This window comes from Neovison vison, chromosome 12 (genome assembly GCF_020171115.1).
Source record: "Neovison vison isolate M4711 chromosome 12, ASM_NN_V1, whole genome shotgun sequence".
Classification (NCBI taxonomy): domain Eukaryota; kingdom Metazoa; phylum Chordata; class Mammalia; order Carnivora; family Mustelidae; genus Neogale; species Neogale vison.
The window spans coordinates 143679053-143696847 of record NC_058102.1 but is presented as its reverse complement, the minus strand read 5'-3'; the positions used below and the strand labels follow the sequence as shown (position 1 = coordinate 143696847).

At 40.3% G+C, this 17795-nt stretch overlaps 1 protein-coding gene across 2 annotated transcripts in view; it reads left to right on the top strand.

Moving 5' to 3' along the window:
* The window catches only part of NET1 (neuroepithelial cell transforming 1), a 66086-nt gene extending 52696 nt beyond the window's left edge, over window positions 1-13390 (top strand). The window contains exons 1-10 of one of the 2 annotated variants that reach the window (XM_044227548.1): window positions 366-567; window positions 6102-6209; window positions 6664-6831; window positions 7226-7288; window positions 7547-7643; window positions 8083-8159; window positions 8742-8999; window positions 9432-9602; window positions 10936-11122; window positions 11467-13390. In XM_044227548.1, the coding sequence (XP_044083483.1) occupies window positions 475-567; window positions 6102-6209; window positions 6664-6831; window positions 7226-7288; window positions 7547-7643; window positions 8083-8159; window positions 8742-8999; window positions 9432-9602; window positions 10936-11122; window positions 11467-11873 (1629 nt within the window). In that variant the 5' untranslated portion in view covers window positions 366-474 and the 3' untranslated portion in view covers window positions 11874-13390. Of the gene's footprint in view, window positions 1-365; window positions 568-6101; window positions 6210-6663; window positions 6832-7225; window positions 7289-7546; window positions 7644-8082; window positions 8160-8741; window positions 9000-9431; window positions 9603-10935; window positions 11123-11466 lie in introns of those variants that run through there. The other variant, XM_044227547.1, reaches the window with a different exon arrangement.
* Window positions 13391-17795: the final 4405 nt, after the last annotated feature.

The window sequence follows — 17795 nt, the reverse complement described above, 5'->3', positions numbered from 1 at the left end:
TCTTCCTGGAAGTTGTCAAGTTTCCGCCACTGGATCTCTTTCTAAGTGATAGGGTCTGAGAAAAAGACCCGTCTGTGGCGAGCGCTAGAGCAGATAACGTAGATCAGCAATTAGTTCCCTTCCGGAATGCTGCCGCCACCGGGAAGGCCTTGACGTTAACCTAAGGTTCCCTCGAGCCTTGAGTTGCTGCAGAAATTGCCAATCTCTTGGAATCTCTTAGAGCCGCCTGCAGGAGAAAAGGGGGCGGCGGAGGGGGCCGTGTCCGTCACGCTGCGTCACGTGTGCACAGGCTCCGCCCCCAGCCCCGCCCCCGGAGCCCCGAGGTCTGGGCGGATCGCGCGGCTGCGGCAGAGCGGAGGCGGATGGCTGCCCGGGAGCCGGGGCCGCGGAGGGGCAGCCTGTGCGCCGGTGCTGCCGCGCTGTAGGGCGGCTCAGCTCCCAGCGACTGAGGGCTTGCGGGGCACTGAGGGAAGCATGGTGGCTCATGACGAGGTTGGAGGTCTGCTGCCCATCAAGAGGACCATACGCGTCCTGGACGTTAACAATCAGTCCTTCAGAGAGCAGGAGGTGAGTCCGAAGGAGGCTTTCGGGCACTTCGCAGGTTTCCCCCGGCGTATTAACAGGGTGATCTTAAACGTAACCTCTGGTCTTCGTGTGAAGATGGAGGGCTTGGATTTCTGTGCGGGTTTGAGCGGGTCTGGCTCCGTGGTACAGGTTTAGGGATTACGGTATGGGTAGGTTTCCACACAGCAAAGCTTGAGTGCACACAGACTTATACAGAAAGGACAGGATTTTCAATGTGTATGCTGCTAAATTTGGTTAAATTGGTCACATTTCTGATGCTTAACACTTTGTTCTTTTTAACTTGCGCTTCTATTACCTGGTCTGCGGAACTGTGTTTCGGGGTAGAAGGAAAATAAGGAAACCTTCAGTGCAAGTTTCACACCAGTGAACAGATGGAAACTAAAATGCTGTCTGACCTCGTCCTTGTTTTTATTTTTCTTTCCATATCTAATAAGTTTATGTGTGCAACTTTTTTTTTTTTTTTAAAGGAAAAAGTTAAAATACTTAAACCATGAAACCATTATTTCGGTTACTTCTCCCCTTCCTGCTTTAATTGTCTGAAGTCATGGTTTTAAAAGTATTTATGAACACTTAGGAAAATAAGTCAAGTGATTTTTGTGCCATTTTATTTAATTTTGACAGTTGATCTCATACTATATGGATCCTCTTATTTTTACTGCTTACTCTATGGTATATAGGACATTATCACCTAGAGGACAATTGGTGTTCCTGCGTTCAGTCAACTATATCCTTATCTTGATTGTGGTAATAGTCTTGTGGTTATATACTTGTATCCAGACTTACCTAATGGTACATTTTCAGTATGTGCAGTCTGTCCTGTGCCTCAGCCAGCCAAGTATCGTCCGTACACACATCTTCTGGTAGTTCCAGTGCTGCCATCTTTAGGAGTTATGCTTTCATTTGGTAGAGTTTAGCTTTGGGTTTTTTGTTTTGTTTTGTTTTGTTTTGTTTTTCCCGTTTGGTTTTTACTTTTATGTTTCAGTTTTCTCAAATGTGTAAGCATTTCCTTTGAGTAGGGCAAATCATTATATGGTCATCAGTGTAAATACTGAAACTGATCATCTTTTGGACCATCAAGAACTAGTCTTTTTTGGTTGGTATTGGGCACCAGCCATGTTTCTGGCATATATTTATTCCAAAGATTTAAAACACAGGAATGTTATTAGGTTCTTAGTACTAGCAATAACAGCCTTTAAATAAATGACTAAATCTGACTATTTCTAAGTAGAAAGCAAAGAAATCCTATGTAATTTTAACTTTTATCCTTTTATAAATATTTTTTCTTTTCTTTTTTCTTATTTTAAAGTTCTTGCCAATGAGAGATTATGCATCCAATAACCCAAACAAATAAACCCAGATATATACTGGTTTTTTTGTTCTTGTTTTTAACTATGATTTTTTTTTTTTTTTTAAGTAAACTCTATGCCCATTGTGGGGCTCAAACTCATAACCCCAGGGTCAAGAGTCTCATGTTCTACTGACTGAGCCCCTATTTTTTTGTTTGTTTGTTCTTAAGTGTTGATTTGGTTGACTATAGAAGAGACCCTCCTAGTCTCTTTCATGACGTTAGTAGAAAGAAACTTTTTATTTTAAAAAAAAAAAAAAACTGCATTCACAAGTTTTCCATGTTTTTGTTTTTATGTGCAAGGTACATCCTAGTAAAAGACTTAAAATGCATCTTAACAATGTTCTGTTTACAACTGGATTAGCAAAATAAATTGGTTAAAAAGTCGGTCTAAAAACAGATTCGCTAAAATAATTCATGTGATTGCCTGGCTGAACTAGATAATCTGGTTAAAACCTCGCCAAAATAAACAACATAAATCTATGTTCAAGGTATTGGGGTGTTTTTCCATCTCTGTGAACTTTGGCCCTGATGGAAGATTGGCTATAGGAGAAAGTTCTTGTGTATGGAAATCTTGTTGGTATTCCTTGTTTATTCTCATAGATGTTCAGAGTGTCTTTTGAGGAGAGTATGTAGTTTCACCATCTGCACTGGCGCTTTTTAAGCTTTTTGTATTTACCACGACACTGTTAATAGCACTGCAGACTGGTAATGACAGCAGCAGCAAAACCTCGTAAGCCTTATTTTTGTGATGGTGGAACAGGTAGACTCCTGCCCCTCTCTGCCTTCCTCACCCCGAAACACTGTGCCTGCATCCTGTGTGTGCAAAGTGGCAAATGTGGGTGTAATATCAGTTCTCAAAAAATTCTGTCTTTGAAATAGTTTTGTGACCAGTGCTAATTTTTAGGTTCTTAATAACCAAACCAAGATCATTTGGACGGTTCATCTGGATCTCTAAAGAAAAACTCCTTTTGGTTGTAGCTTACATAGGTGGAATCCTAACCTGTATTTTTTTTTTTGAAGATTTTATTTATTTATTTGACAGAAATCACAAGTAGGCAGAGACACAGGCAGAGAGGAGGCAGAGAGGAGGAAGCAGGCCCCCTGCCGAGCACAGAGCCGGATGTGGGGCTCTGTCCCAGGACCCTGAGATCATGACCTGAGCCTAAGGCAGAGGATTAACCCACTGAGCCACCCAGGCACCCCCCTAACCTGTATTTTAAAAGAAATTTTTGTTCCGTCCTTTAAGGTGACCCTATAATATAATAGGTGACTGCCTAATCTGTGTCACTTCGCTACAGAAGTTTCTTCTGTGTGATATTTTTTCTCAAATACTGTATGTGTATCCTAAGGTTAGAGGTGAACCATCTTCAGCTTTACATTTCAATCATACTTTTTAAGTTATTGAAATTTTTCATACTCTTGAAATATATATTCTAAAAGTTTGTGTTGTGTCTCCTAAACATTCCTCACATATGTCCTTTTAGGGAGGGAGTGGGTCCTTTACTTTTGGATCCCCCAAAAACATGTGTGAAAAGTACAGAGGTAGCTACCCCGCCCCCCATTCCTGATTTAGTACTGCTCTTACTTACTTACTTACCAGGGCATTTGAAGAGTCTTGTGCTCTAGTGACTGAGCTAGCCTGGAACTCTTACCAAGACAGTTGAGATCAGATGAACTAAGACTGCCGTGTCCTTTGTGAAGATGGGAGATAGATGGCTTTCTGAAGAACTGTAGAACATACTTAACTACCAAATACTGCTCACCATAAATAGCCCACCACCCTAAATGGACTGCATATTAATTTCAGAAAGATGTTTTAGATATATTTAACATTTAACTTTTTTTTTACTCTTAACTTTTTATTATTTATTAACATTTTATTGTTTATATAATTGTTATATAATAACTAACATTCAATTAAATCTTAATTCTGTAGTCTTAACTTTAAATACCACATAATTTTGAGTTACCAGGAAATAAGTAGTTGAACAGTAACTGATCGTATAAAGATAAGAATTTTTTATCATTAACCTGATTTTAACAAAATAAAATAGGCCCAAAACTCTTGTCCTCCCATTCAAACTAACTTTTCTTTCCAAGTTCACTGGGAAGAGCACATTTCCAAAAATGTGTTAAGTTGAAATGACTGATCTTGTGACTTATTAGGAAGTCAAATTTGTTAAGTTTTAAACAGGGAAGAGGAATTAACCCGTGTTTCCAAAAAGTAGAACAGAACCTTCTGACAACTGCTTTGTTTCTAGTTAGCATTGGCATATCTTACTTTTTGAGGAGGTAATTATATCTCTGCTCAAACAGAAGACTCTTTGTACTGTCTTTACTAAATAGAAAGGAATGCCTTCTGCCGGACCTTCTGCCCATGCATGTGTCACTTCAGTCTTGCACAGATGTGTGTTGTAAAGGCATCCGCACATGTCCTTGGCCACACAGTGTGTCATTTTACTACATATCTTGAAGGCTTCTTTTTTAGTTCATTTAACATTTGCACATTAGTGGTTTTATATTCAAAGTTTTACTTTGGGGTTAATTACTTTGTTGGGTGAGAGTTGGTCTATAACTCTACCTCTTAGGGCCTTCAAAGACCAGCTCAGGTCTTTGGAGCTGGTCTTTGAAGGCCTTATCTGCCCAGTCTCCTTACTTAGTAAGTCACATTCCCTTCTGATATGAATGTGTACCTTTAGGAGTTATAATAGGCCTTGCGTCATTGAAGATTCAAATCATTGAAGGTTCTTTCCAGAGAATTTTAACTCTTTCTGCCATTTTATTCTTAAATTAGTAGTAAGAGGACTATTTTTACTCCCATTTTCTCACCCCTTAGTTTTTTATATGACATTAGTCATATCAAAGAATTTTTAGAAGAAAAGTTTTCATCTGTCATTTTTAAACGGTAATTTTTACATTTATTTTTATTTTATCTTTTTAATTATATATCCTTCTGAATTATCATCAGAATTATTTTGTCAAGTGTGCCACAGTTGTCAAAAGCACCAAATACAAATAAATATATTCCTTAGACATATAAAAGGACAGACCTGATGTTCTTTATTTCAGTAGCTGTAGGAGTCACCTAATGCTGTCCCTCCATTTCCCTAGCAGTAAAATTAAAATAATGTGATCTGTAAAGTTTTGAGATTCTTGAATGATTAAGTGATGTGTTTACTAAAGTATTATTTTTGAGACAATATGTGTAGAATAACTATTTCTTCTCAGCTTGTATTTGTTTTTCCTTGAAGTTAACAAATTAAATATTTGAAAGAGAACCTAATTATTCATAAATCCCAGTGTTTATGTAGTAAGTGGAAATATTTTTAAGAATGTTAGTAATAGCAGAAACTTAATGTGTTCTAGGCATTGTTCAGGCCACTTAAACATATCTTACTTAATCTTCACAACAACTATATAAGAGAAGGTCTGATATTAATCCCATTTCACATATGAGAAGACTGAGGCCCAGGACATTCCCTAGCAAGTGCTAGAACCAGGATTTGGGCCCAGTCGGTCTGATCCAGACCCTGAGTTCTCTCCTAACCCTGTCCTGCCTCTGCTTGCGTACATCCCGCGACAGGGATGCTCTTCCTTCCGAGTTGGCCCGTTCCAGCAGCAGATAGGTTCATTTAAAAGCGATTCTCTAACTGAAGTACTTAAGAATGAAATGATATGATGTCTGGGATTGGCTTTAAAATAGGTGATGCAATTCTCACACCAAAAACTGCTGAAGCCGAGGGATAAGTACTGGGAACCATGATGCTGTTACTTTTCACATTTGTGTGTGTTTGAAATTTTTCATAATAATCAGGTACTTTTTAAAAGTGACTATTATTAAACTAAAAAGTTCTGTAGAATTCTGGAATCTAGTGTCTTTGTTTTCATTTTAGTTTTTCTTTTATGCAGTGATAATATTTGTTCTGTTCTCAAAGTGATACTTAGCTGGCCTTTCTCATACCATTAGTTTTTTTAATAGTTTACTGGTTACTCAATAGTGTTCTTAGTATTTTAACAATAAAGGACAACATTCATTTTCAGAGTTTCATGTTTCTCTATTTTATAATGTACAAATATTGGTTTTTGAGAGTGTTCAACTTTGTCCAAACTTGTTTGAAGCCATTACACCTAAACACACATTTAGTGTAATCTGTTTTTGTTTTTACAGGAGCCAAGCAATAAAAGAGTTCGACCTCTCGCTCGGGTCACATCCTTGGCAAATTTGATCTCTCCTGTAAGAAATGGAGCAGTCCGGCGCTTTGGTCAGACAATTCAGGTAAGCAAGGGATGGGGCTGAGAGGTGAGTAATGTAGTAAGGGGACTTTCTACAGAAGCCTAAAATTTGTATTTTTCTTTGAGTTGTTCAAACAGTTTTACACTGTTACATTTGAACATAAAGTTTTGGGGTTTTTTTTAACATGCTAGTAAGGAATATTTTTACAAGAATGGTATTTATATAACTCCATTATATTACGTTACATCTTATATCAAAGCAGTCTTAGGTAGTTTTTATTCCCAGAAATGTGATTTTTGGCTGATAAATATTTTAGAATAGTAGATTGAAGCTTGAGAAATTCTCAGAACTTTGTTTTTAATTTGTCTATTTTTTTTAAGAAAAAGGAATAATTACTATATCCTTTAACTCTCTCTTTTGTTCACCTCTTTTTCTTTCTTTTCTTTCTTTTCCTTCTTTTGTTTTTTTTTTGTTTTGTTTTGTTTTTAATTTTAAGTCATTTACCCTTCGTGGTGACAGCAGATCCCCGGCTTCTGCCCAGAAGTTATCAAGCAGATCAACAGTCCCAACACCTGCCAAAAGGAGAAGCAGCGTCCTGTGGTCAGAGATGTTAGACGTCAATATGAAAGAGTCTTTAACTACCAAAGAAATCAAACGACAAGAGGTAAGCTGGCATTCAGTAGCAAGGCTGTATTTATTGGCTTATACTTAAAAAAAATCGTCCCTGTGTTTTAAACATGTGTTTTGTCAGAAGAATAGCAAACTAATGCTTAAGGCAGAAATCAGCTGTGCTTTAATACCTCAGTCATGACCCATCACCCACGCTGGGCAGCAGCGCTCTGAGCAGTGGTGGTCATTAAAGTTAACTCTAATGGAGTGAAGTTGTAAGACATGATGGCAGCCTCTTAGTTGAGATTCCATTCTGAATGATAGTTTTCACACGGAGTCACTTTAAAACATCAGTTAAATAATGATAAATAGCCATTGCCTATAATTTTTCTTTCTCAAAAGAAGCAATGACCTATAATGTTTGCTGGATTTTTTTTTTTCCTCTTTAGGCGATATATGAAATGTCCCGAGGTGAACAGGATTTAATTGAGGATCTCAAACTTGCGAGGAAGGTCAGTAAATAACTTTTTATCACATGCCCTAGTTGTAAAAAATTATATTTCACAAATTACAAACTTCTTATATGGCTTCAAATCTCTTCAAATATGAGTATCAGTAAGAGAATGTGTTTGAGTAGTTTCTTTTATGTATCACAAATAGAATCCACGCGTAGCTTTTATATAGTTAGTCATGTTTGCGTTCAAGGAAGGTCTCTCATCATGTTTTATTTGCTTGATTTCTTTGGTGACATACTTCTCCCCTTCTGATAGGCCTACCATGACCCTATGTTAAAGCTGTCTATTATGTCAGAAGAGGAACTCACCCATATATTTGGTGATTTGGATGCTTACATACCTCTCCACGAAGGTAAAAGATGCTATTTAATTTTCATTCATATCTGAACAGCATTAACGGAGGTGGTTGTTGTGGTGGTGGTGGTTGTTTAGAGAGAGCAAACTGGGTGGGGTGGGAAGGGGCAGAGGAAGAGGGAGAGAGAGAATCTCAAGCAGGTTCCAGGCCCAGGACAGAGCCCGACATGGGGCTTTTTCTCATGACCCTGAGATCATGACATGATCTGAAATCAAGAGCCAGATGCTTATGCAGCTGAGCTACCCAGGCGCCCCAACACAAGTTGTTTTAAATATAAACTTCTGACTTATTAGTGCTGAATTATTTATTTTCCTAAATAAATAAATACATATTTATTTTTTATTTATTTATTTATTTTCCTAAATAAATAAATACATATTTATTTATTTTCCTAAATAAATTTGTTATTGAGATTTCTGCCCTTTTTGCATTTCAGACTTACTGGCAAGAATAGGAGAAGCAACCAAACCTGGTGGAACAGTAGAGCAAATCGGTCACATTCTTGTGAACTGGGTATGTAGTGCATTGCTTACACAAAATGGTTTTTTACATATATGCCAAGTAAACACTGTGAGAAGTTATGGTGTTTACTTAAAAAAATACTTTACGAATGATATGATTTTATTTGTTTTAAAAATATGTCCCTCTTTGGACACAATTCCCGTGTTAATCTGTTTTGTTCCATTAACATTTGAGTTAATAGCTAGTGCTATTCTAGGAGGGACCACTGGGGATTCAGTGATGACAGACGTCTCTACATTTATAATCTAGAGAAAGGATCGTCAAGTACATACACAGTCTCAAGGGTGGTGATGTCCCTGGTAGAGGAACTCAGATGCCCTGAGAATAGAAAAGACTAGCATCAACTGAGGCTGCGAGAAAGTAGAAGTCATGGGTCTTCAGTTGGATTTAGTCACATTATAGGGAAATTAGAAAAGGACCTTCCGATGTTGCTTCAGAACACACTACCCTACCCAGTTACCACGTGCAGGGAGATTTTCGCAGCTTACTTAAACTTTGAGAATGAGCTGTAAATTCTGTTTGTTGTTTTCACAAAACATGTGTCACACCATGTTTTCTCTTGCTCTTCTTCAGTTGCCAGGCTTGAATGCTTACAAAGGCTACTGTAGTAACCAGCTGGCGGCCAAAGCTCTTCTTGATCAGAAGAAACAAGATCCCCGAGTCCAAGACTTCCTCCAGCGATGCCTGGAGTCTCCTTTCAGCCGAAAACTTGATCTTTGGAGCTTCCTAGATATTCCCCGGAGTCGTTTGGTCAAATACCCTTTACTGTTAAAAGAAATTCTTAGACACACTCCAAAAGACCACCCTGATGTTCAGCCTCTGGAGGAAGCTGTAAGTCCAGTAAATGATTCATATGTTTTTCAAGGTTATATATATTAGCTGGCCTTAGAAAGGGATACAGCGACACTCTCAAATCTTAGGCATTGGGCAGCGTGGTGAAACGTTCTCTTGGTTTTTTAAGTACCCAATGCAGTAATGCACTAAGCAATAAAGAGACCAGACGTACTGTATACTTGTATTTTAATCAAAAGACTCGATGCTAATATCTGCTCTCTTCCACTAGCTAGCTGTATAACTTTGGGCAAATCATCTAATTTAGCTGAGGCTGTTTTTTCATCTGTAAAATGAAGGGACTGACTGAATTACCAGATTTCTAGAGTCCCTTCAAGCTTTTCAGTCATTTTAATAGAATGTTTTAGCCCTGCAGGGAAACAGAGTAAAGTTAATATGCTGAAAATGCTTCATTGATTTCTTGATTTCTAGATATTGATAATACAAGGAGTTCTCTCTGATATCAACTTGAAGAAAGGTGAATCAGAGTGCCAGTACTACATTCACAAGCTGGAGTATCTAGATGAAAAGCAGAAGGATCCTAGAATTGAAGCGAGCAAAGTATTACTCTGCCACGGGGAGCTGAAGAATAAAAGTGGACACGTGAGCATATTTTCATACTCACTAATCCGAAGCTGTTCCTTTCATCCTTCTGCCTTGTTCATTTTTTTCTGCCTCAGTCATGGAGCAGGCTTTAAAATAAATTCATCAGACAGTGAAAGAAGGATACCGGCTTTTGTTTTATGTTAACAGCTTTCATAAAGCAAACTTTGGTTTCTTTTGTGACAGAATGACTTAAATGTCTTGGTGCAGAGCATTTTGTACTTTATTTTTTAGTGTTGAATCATAAATCAACTTGTTTGGCTAGGAGTTCCTTTCTAAATAAATTACTAGTTTTATAATAAAAAAGCATATCCTTCAGAAAATTTTTCAAAGAGTATATAGTGATGGAAGTAGCTTTTAGCACTACTAAACAAATTTCTACAGTAGATTGAATGAAAGCAAACTAATTTTTTAAATATTAATTATAAAAGTACCTGCTAGAATAAAATGTAAGCATGGAAATTTTTTTTTACGATTTATTTATTTATTTGAGACAGAGAGCACCCAGCTGGGGGAGGGGCAGAGAGAGAGGGAGAGAGAATCCCAAGCAGATTCCATGCCCTGCGTGGAGCCTGACATGGGGCTCGATCTCATGACCCTGAGATCACGACCTGAGCTAAAACCAAGAGTCAGACACTTAACTGACTGAGCCACCCAGGCGCCCCAGTGGAATGGTTTTTTTTCTCATTAGGTGCTTTTCAGAAAGAAGCCCAGTTATTTGGGTTTGGGGTTTTTGGGGTTTCTTTTAAGTTTTTATTTTAATTCCAGTTTGTTAACATACAGGGTAGTACTAAGTTCAAGTGTACAATATAGTGATTCAACAATTCCATACATCTGCAGTGCTCCTCACAAGTGCTCTCCTTCATCCCCATTACCTGTTTGCCCCTAGAGACCCAATTTAGAAGTTGAGGTTCTTTTTGGAAAAAGTTGAAACCTGACATCTCTGATTTCTATCATGAAGCCTAATTGTTCTATAAAGCTTACATTTCTGTGGGACAAAAAGAACCATTAACATTTACCAGCTTGCATTTTTTTAATCCTTATTTTGTTAGAAAACTGGTCTACGATACTGGTGTTTCCAGGTGTGTTACTACTGGTAGGTCTTTGTGGTGCATGGAGTTTACTCAGTTTTAAGTAAAGGTGAATCCTTAATCTAATGTTATGTACTGATAAAAATAAGTTTTATATCATCTGAGATCAGAAAAGTTCTCCAAGTAGAACATGCGTAGCCTTGAAATCACGGTCTTTATGGGGTCATTTGTAAGGATGGATTTCACTCACTTAAAATCACAAAGTTTCACATTTAGGATGTATTTGTTTCTTGTTTCTCTAGAAACTTTACATATTCCTGTTTCAAGACATCTTGGTTTTGACTCGGCCTGTTACACGAAATGAGCGTCACTTCTACCAGGTTTATCGGCAGCCAATCCCTGTCCAAGAGCTGGTCTTGGAAGACCTGCAGGATGGAGATGTGAGGATGGGAGGGTCCTTCCGAGGGGCTTTCAGCAACTCAGATAAAGGTAAAAATACAAGCTTTAAGGTAGTTTTACATAAACAGAAACTCAGAATGTAAATGAATTTAGCTTTAATCTTTAAGAATTCTGTCCTTACACAAAAAGTTGTTAATGAAATGGATTTCATTGTCCCGTACCTACCTGTTCCGCCCCTGGAACAGTTGTCAGGTGCTTTGCTGCTCTGACCCCCGCAGGCGCATCGCATGAGTGACTGGTGGGCTTTACTGGATGTGTCTGCCTAAGGGGCGGGCCTGGCATAGGAACACCACCGCCCATATTAAGACTGTAGGCTGACTTGACTTTTCAGTAAGCTTTTCAAAAAGTCTTTTTGACATTTTTTATTCTTCTAGCTAAAAATATCTTCAGAGTTCGCTTCCAAGACCCCTCCCCGGGCCAGTCACACACTCTGCAGGCCAATGACGTGTTCCACAAGCAGCAGTGGTTCAACTGCATCCGCGCCGCCATTGCTCCTTTCCAGCAGGCCGCTGGCCCAGCCGAGCCGCAGGGCTTGCCGGAGCTCCACGAGGAGGGCGAGGAGAACAGCCCCTCTGCTGGCAACGTCCGAGCCCAGAGAAGGGTGTCCACGGCATCTAGTGTGACTCAGGTCCAAGGCGCTGGAGACGCTTCAGAGAGCGGCTGCCCAGTGCACACAGCAGAGGACGTGAAGAGTGCAGAAGTTCCCCAAACGCAGCCCGGCTTCCGAAAGGCGAGACACAGAGCCCAGTTCAACGGCAGACGGAAAGAGACTCTGGTGTAAAGGAAGTTCTGTGTAGTCGCTGGTGGAGAGACTGTTTATTTATAAATGTGTACAGTTTGTTTTTTCTTATAATGTGAGCATGGGAGCACTGCAGGACTGCTTAATACCAGTCTTAACATTTGTTATGTTTTTGGTTGGTTTGGGTGGTTGTTCCTTTTTTTTTTTTTTAATGGCAGCTAAAGATACGTGCAGTTTGCTATTAAACTGTAGCCTTTTTTTTTTTTTTAAAGATGTTTTCCCCAGATTATTTAGAACATGCAAACCTGGTATTTTTAATCAAATGAAATATTTATGAAATGGATTTTCTCCTTATCCTGCGTTCATCATGATTCTCTAATACCAGCCAATTGTGATATTTACAATATTTGCCAAAAACCAAAGTTTTGCAAATACTGGGATTTTACCAGTGTTTCTCTGATAAACTTTGTTTGCAGATTTGAAATTGTAGCATTGGCACCTAAAATCTTCCTGCAGTGTATGTTTATGATATTTCAGAACTTACACTGAAACATAAAGTCCTTGGAGAACAAAGCATAAAACTCATCAAGTTTTCCGTTTTATCAACTGGAATGCCTTATATTTGTTTTTCACTGCACATTCCTCATTTTTCATCCATTTAACCTGCCAATTATTTAATTTTTTTAATCTGTAAAGTAGTTTTTAGTGTCTGCTTTTATTTTTTTACTTTGATGCCTTTGCCTTTTCAAATTGGCATGTCTTTATTTTTCTTCTTTGATTAAAAATGTGTGTGTATGTATGTGTGTGTATATATATATATATATGTGTGTGTATATATATATATATATCTTTTTTTTTAATCATATTAACTTTACCAAGTGAAACCAAGCCATACTGTTTTTGAGCCAATTAAGAACATTGCAATTTTTAAAGTGTAGCCCGTCAGAGTGGTGAATACACGGGAAATGACTCCCATGTATTTGGGACTACCGAAAGAAAAACGCCGTAAGGTTTTTGTTGGAAGTTTCAGAGGGGAGGCAGTTGACTGATAGTAAGTTTAGAAAAACTGTACACACAAAAAAAGAGGGCCTAAGAGAGTGAGTAGTTTTGTCTTAAAGTAAAAATGTCTGGTTGCACCAGAACATGAAAGGAGATAGTAAAAGCTAAACTTGAGGGTCTGTAGTAAGTCGTAGAAGGCTTGGGGGAAGTGACTTTTATTTGCCTTGGTTTATGGGTTTGAAAGGAAACATGAAATGTGTTGAAAATTTGACCATATTAGATCAGTTTTGGTGGATTTATTCACAAGAGGGGAAAAAAGACTAATGAATCTTTTCCTGTAAAGTGTTTCTGTTCAAATGAGGCATAGTATTTAAGGAAGGAAAACTAAAGCCCTGTGTCATGGCAGATCTATATTGGTGATCCACTCAAGTAAATGTTGACTATTACGTGAACTCTGTCTGGCCAGTGGAAATGAAAATTGAAAAAGACTGTAAATAGATAATCCAATGATTTCTCTGTATAAATGAATTATACAATTAAAAAAAAAATCACACACATAATCACCTTAAGTTTTCTTGGCTGGACGGGTGGGTATTGGGGGACATTTGCCAGGATGTGCTAGTTCAGTAGAAGAGGTACTGGCAAGCCTCACAAAAGTTTTTAAAAATCATAAACAAATCCTTGAAATTCACTGATAGTAAGGGAAAGACTGAATTATGAGGACAAGTTTTGTGAATTTCTTACACCATTTAGAAAATAGTATACTCAGAAATTGCTATTGGATTGCAGACCGCTGAACATGTACCCACATTCTAGGTAATATTAGTAAAGCTAATAGCAAAGCATCCTGATTAATTTCAGATTTTAATTTAAGTATCTCCGGTTTCTAAGTTTGGAAATGCAAAGTCAAAAGTAGAGGTTACATCAACCGTTGTGATCTGAAGAGTCAGAAAGCAAGATTTCTGATCATTTCTAGAGATTTTATATAGAATATTCCTTCCAAAATTACCTTGATCAGCTTCTGAAGTTACAGAAACAAGTTTAAGTGCTATTAGTGAATGATTTTTTTTTTTTTAATCAAAAGCTCTATTTTCTTTTGGTTCATACAAGGGAGAAAATAATTATATGGAAACTGAATAATTACATGGAATGAACACTTCATAAATTGCATCTATATTTGAGAGCATTTGATGATCCGGCTAGTAGTTTTCAAACCAATATGGGCATCAGAATCACCAGGGGTGCTTTAAAAAAAAAAAAAAATGTAAGTGGGCCTACCCCTAACTCTTCCTGCAAATACCCATTTCACTGATTCAGGATCCCGGGGAGAAGGTGGTAGGAGTTGAGGGCTGATCATTTGTATTTGAGAACACTGTAAACCCTCCCTCCTAGTAACTCCTTGGGTCAGCACTTCTAATCATGGATCCAGCCAATAGCCATTACGTCCATGATACACAGGATCGGTTTCTATTTACTGACTTCTCAGTTTGCCTTAAAACTACTCAGGCTCTGTTGAAGTAAGTCTGATTTTTCTTTTCTTTTCCAACTTCATTCAGTGAGTGTGCTTATATATTTTGAGCAAAGTTAGTCTCTGCTTGGGAAGGTCTTTTTTTTTTTTTTTTTTAAGATTTTTATTTATTAATTTGACAGAGAGAGATCACAAGTAGGCAGAGAGGCAGGCAGAGAGAGGAGGAAGCAGGCTCCCTGCTGAGCAGAGAGCCCGATGCGGGACTCGATCCCAGGACCCTGAGATCATGACCTGAGCCGAAGGCAGCGGCTTAACCCACTGAGCCACCCAGGCGCCCGGGAAGGTCTTTTTAAACTCAGGGTGTGTGCACGCAAGGTGGTACAGAAAAGCTAAGGCATCCACCTGCATTAACTCGGGCAGTCCATGGGAAGCTAGTGTCGTTTGGTCACCCTGGAATCTGTTGAGACAGACATTTCCTCGACCGATTCAGGTGACCAATCACTTCCGTGCAGCTCGGTCTACTTTCTGTTTATGCTTTTCTCAATATGCAGATCTCCCACAGTACTTGGTTATTCAGTGTGTATATATATATATAACTGTAATATTACTAAATTAATTTTGCAAACATCAAATGTCTGGTTGAGGAAGACTTCCATCTGCCAATCTTGGTAACTGAGATGCAGGCAAAGCGGACATCTTACAGTTTGTCTTCATCATACTCATCAGTTACAATTCCTGCCTGTCCTTAGAGATGAAACCGGCCTTCATTGTGCTCAGAAGTCCAAGGGATTCAAGGTACATGATACCTCAGTCTCCTTGGGCTTTTCTCAAGCAGCATTCAAGAACACCTATGAAAGAGTAAGCGTCTCTTTGTCCATTGAGCCTGATTCCCCTGAGGGAAGTGTCCTATCTAAGAAAATCTCCCTCACTTCAGAGGACTCCAGAGTCTCCTAGATCCAAAGGAATTTTGATTGTTGCCTGCATATTTGAACAACTCCAGAACCAGCCGCAAGTCTGAGGATGTCTTAGATGTAAGTGGTTCCTCGGGTCCACTCAGATATGTGATCTGAGTTAGACCCTGAGTATTTTGAGACTCCAATACAAACTGTGGGCCCTCTTCCCCCCCAAAAATGTATGTGTGTGTGTGTGTATACACATCCACACAAATTAGAAGGTTTCAGGGATATTCCCCAAACCTATCTATGGGTCTTGAGTTAAGCTTTGCTCAAGTCTGTCCTGACCCGGACTTTGTTAAGGGAAAGATGGTATGGATTCTCACTTTGGAAAATCCAGAAAATAGAATTAAAAAATTGCCTCAGGGGAATAAAAAGACTAAAGACTAGGAGAAAATATTTTTGAAAGCCCCATCTGATACAGAACTATTAGCCAAAATACACCAAACCCACAACCACAAAAACTTCAAACTTGGCAATAAGAAAATGAACAAACTAGTTAGACACTTCACGGAAGAAGATACACAGGGGACGGGCCCAAGAAAAGATACTCCCCATCATGTAGCATCAGGGAAGCACACGTTCAAACAAGATTTTGCTCCAGCGTGTTGGAATGCTGAGGCCCAGGTCGCTGGCAACCCCAAACACCCGTTCTGCGCCACCGGGAACGCAAAATAGTGGGGCTATTTGGAAGACCTTTTGGCCATCTCCTACTAAAGTACAAACTACAACCCACCATATGGCCCCACAGTCATGTTCTGGTGTTTACCCAAAGACGTTGAAGACAACGTTCACACAGAAACTTGCACGTGGATTCTTACAGCAGCTTTATTCATAATTGCCGGAACTTTGAAATAGCCGAAATGCTTTTCTTGGTGATGAATAAGTAAACTATGGTGCATTTAGGCCTGAATAAGATATTCCAGCACTAAAAAGAGATGAGCTATCAAGCCCCGAAAAGACAGGGAGGGATCTTCCAATGCATGTTACGAAGGGAAAAAAGCGAATCTGAAAAGGCTCCACACTATAGGATTCCAGCTTTATGACATTCTGGAAAAGGTACAACTACAGAGACAGCAGCCGTCCGTGGTTGCCAGGGGGTGGGGGTTGGGGACAGGGTTTTTAGGGCAGTGTGTGAGATACTGTAAGGGTAGAGACATGTCATCGGGTATTTGTCCAAACCGATAGAATGTGCAACACCAGGAGTGAGCTCTAATGTCAGCTGTGGACTGTGGGTGATGGGACAAGGTAGGCTCACTGACCGCTGCCCCGCTCTGGTGGGGGATGTTGCTGGTAGGGGAGATGGGGGCGTATGAAAGCAGAGAGTAATGGGAAATCCACACTTCCCGCCCAATTTAGTTGTGGACCTAAAGGTGTACTTAAAAAGTCTATTTTTGAAAAAAGAGAAATCACCTGGGCCCAGAAAAAAATGTGCGGTTAGGAATATATACCTTTCAAGTCCTATCTACAGAGACCAAAATTGGAATACTACTGTAGACGTTCTAAGACATCGGATTTAAATGCTCAGCAAAGAGAAAAGTGACCTGTGTGTCTGGATGTCTGGGCCACAAGCCTTTGATCTCAAACCACACCTGCTTAGAGAAATTCTATGTCTAGAGGCCAGGATCCCAGTCAGGTTCCAACACCAGGCCCGGCCACCCAGAGCAGGGCACCTCCAGCCCCAGAAGAGTCAGGATCTCGGGCATAAAGGTGTGTGAAGCCAGTCCTCCACTCACAGGGGAAAAGGCAAGGCAGGCAGAAGGTACCAGAGTCAGCAGCAACACCCCAGCCTGGTGGGGAGGGGAGCTCCCAACTCGGTTTGTCCTACCCCAGTTGAGTCGGATTGGAGCTGGACTCTGTTTCTGGCTAACCTGGGGTCCACCAACGTGGGGCAGAGGCCCTGCCTTTGCACCTCTCCCTTCCCTCCTCTACCTTTGGTGGGCAAAGAAAGCAGGGCCTGTCCTCCAGCTACCACGACCCCCACACAAAGGCTTCATACGACCCTGGCCCTCACCCCAGAGGGTTGAGGGCGAGATGGGGGCCCAGGCTGCACCCCTGCAGTTGGCCGGTTGGACGTACTCTCTTCCTCCAGGCCCCCTCCCTGCAGTTCCAACTACTACTGTGGGTTGAACATGACTTGACAGGTCGGCGCCAGGCCTCCCTCCACTCCCGGAAACCGCTCCAGGGCTGGAAGAGTGTTCTCTGACATCACCTCCCTTTGCCAACCATCAAGCATTGACCTTGTGTGTCTTCTCCCAGGCAGACTCCTCCCCAGCCCCCAGCACACCCTGCCTGCGCCTGCCTGTGTGTGTTGCCTTCTTCTTGGGGGATTTCCAGGTGTGAGCTCAGCCCTCAGCTTCCACCCAACTGCCCAAGAAACGTGGGATCTCTGATGACTGGGGGAGGGACGGAGCATGCCAAGGGGGACTGTGAGCAGGGAGGAGGGGCAGGGCAGGTGACAAGCCCATCAACTCGGAAGATACGGGGGTGCCAGGCATCGGGTGGAGCTGGAGCCCCCCACCCCCCGGCCTCCCCTGTTCTCTG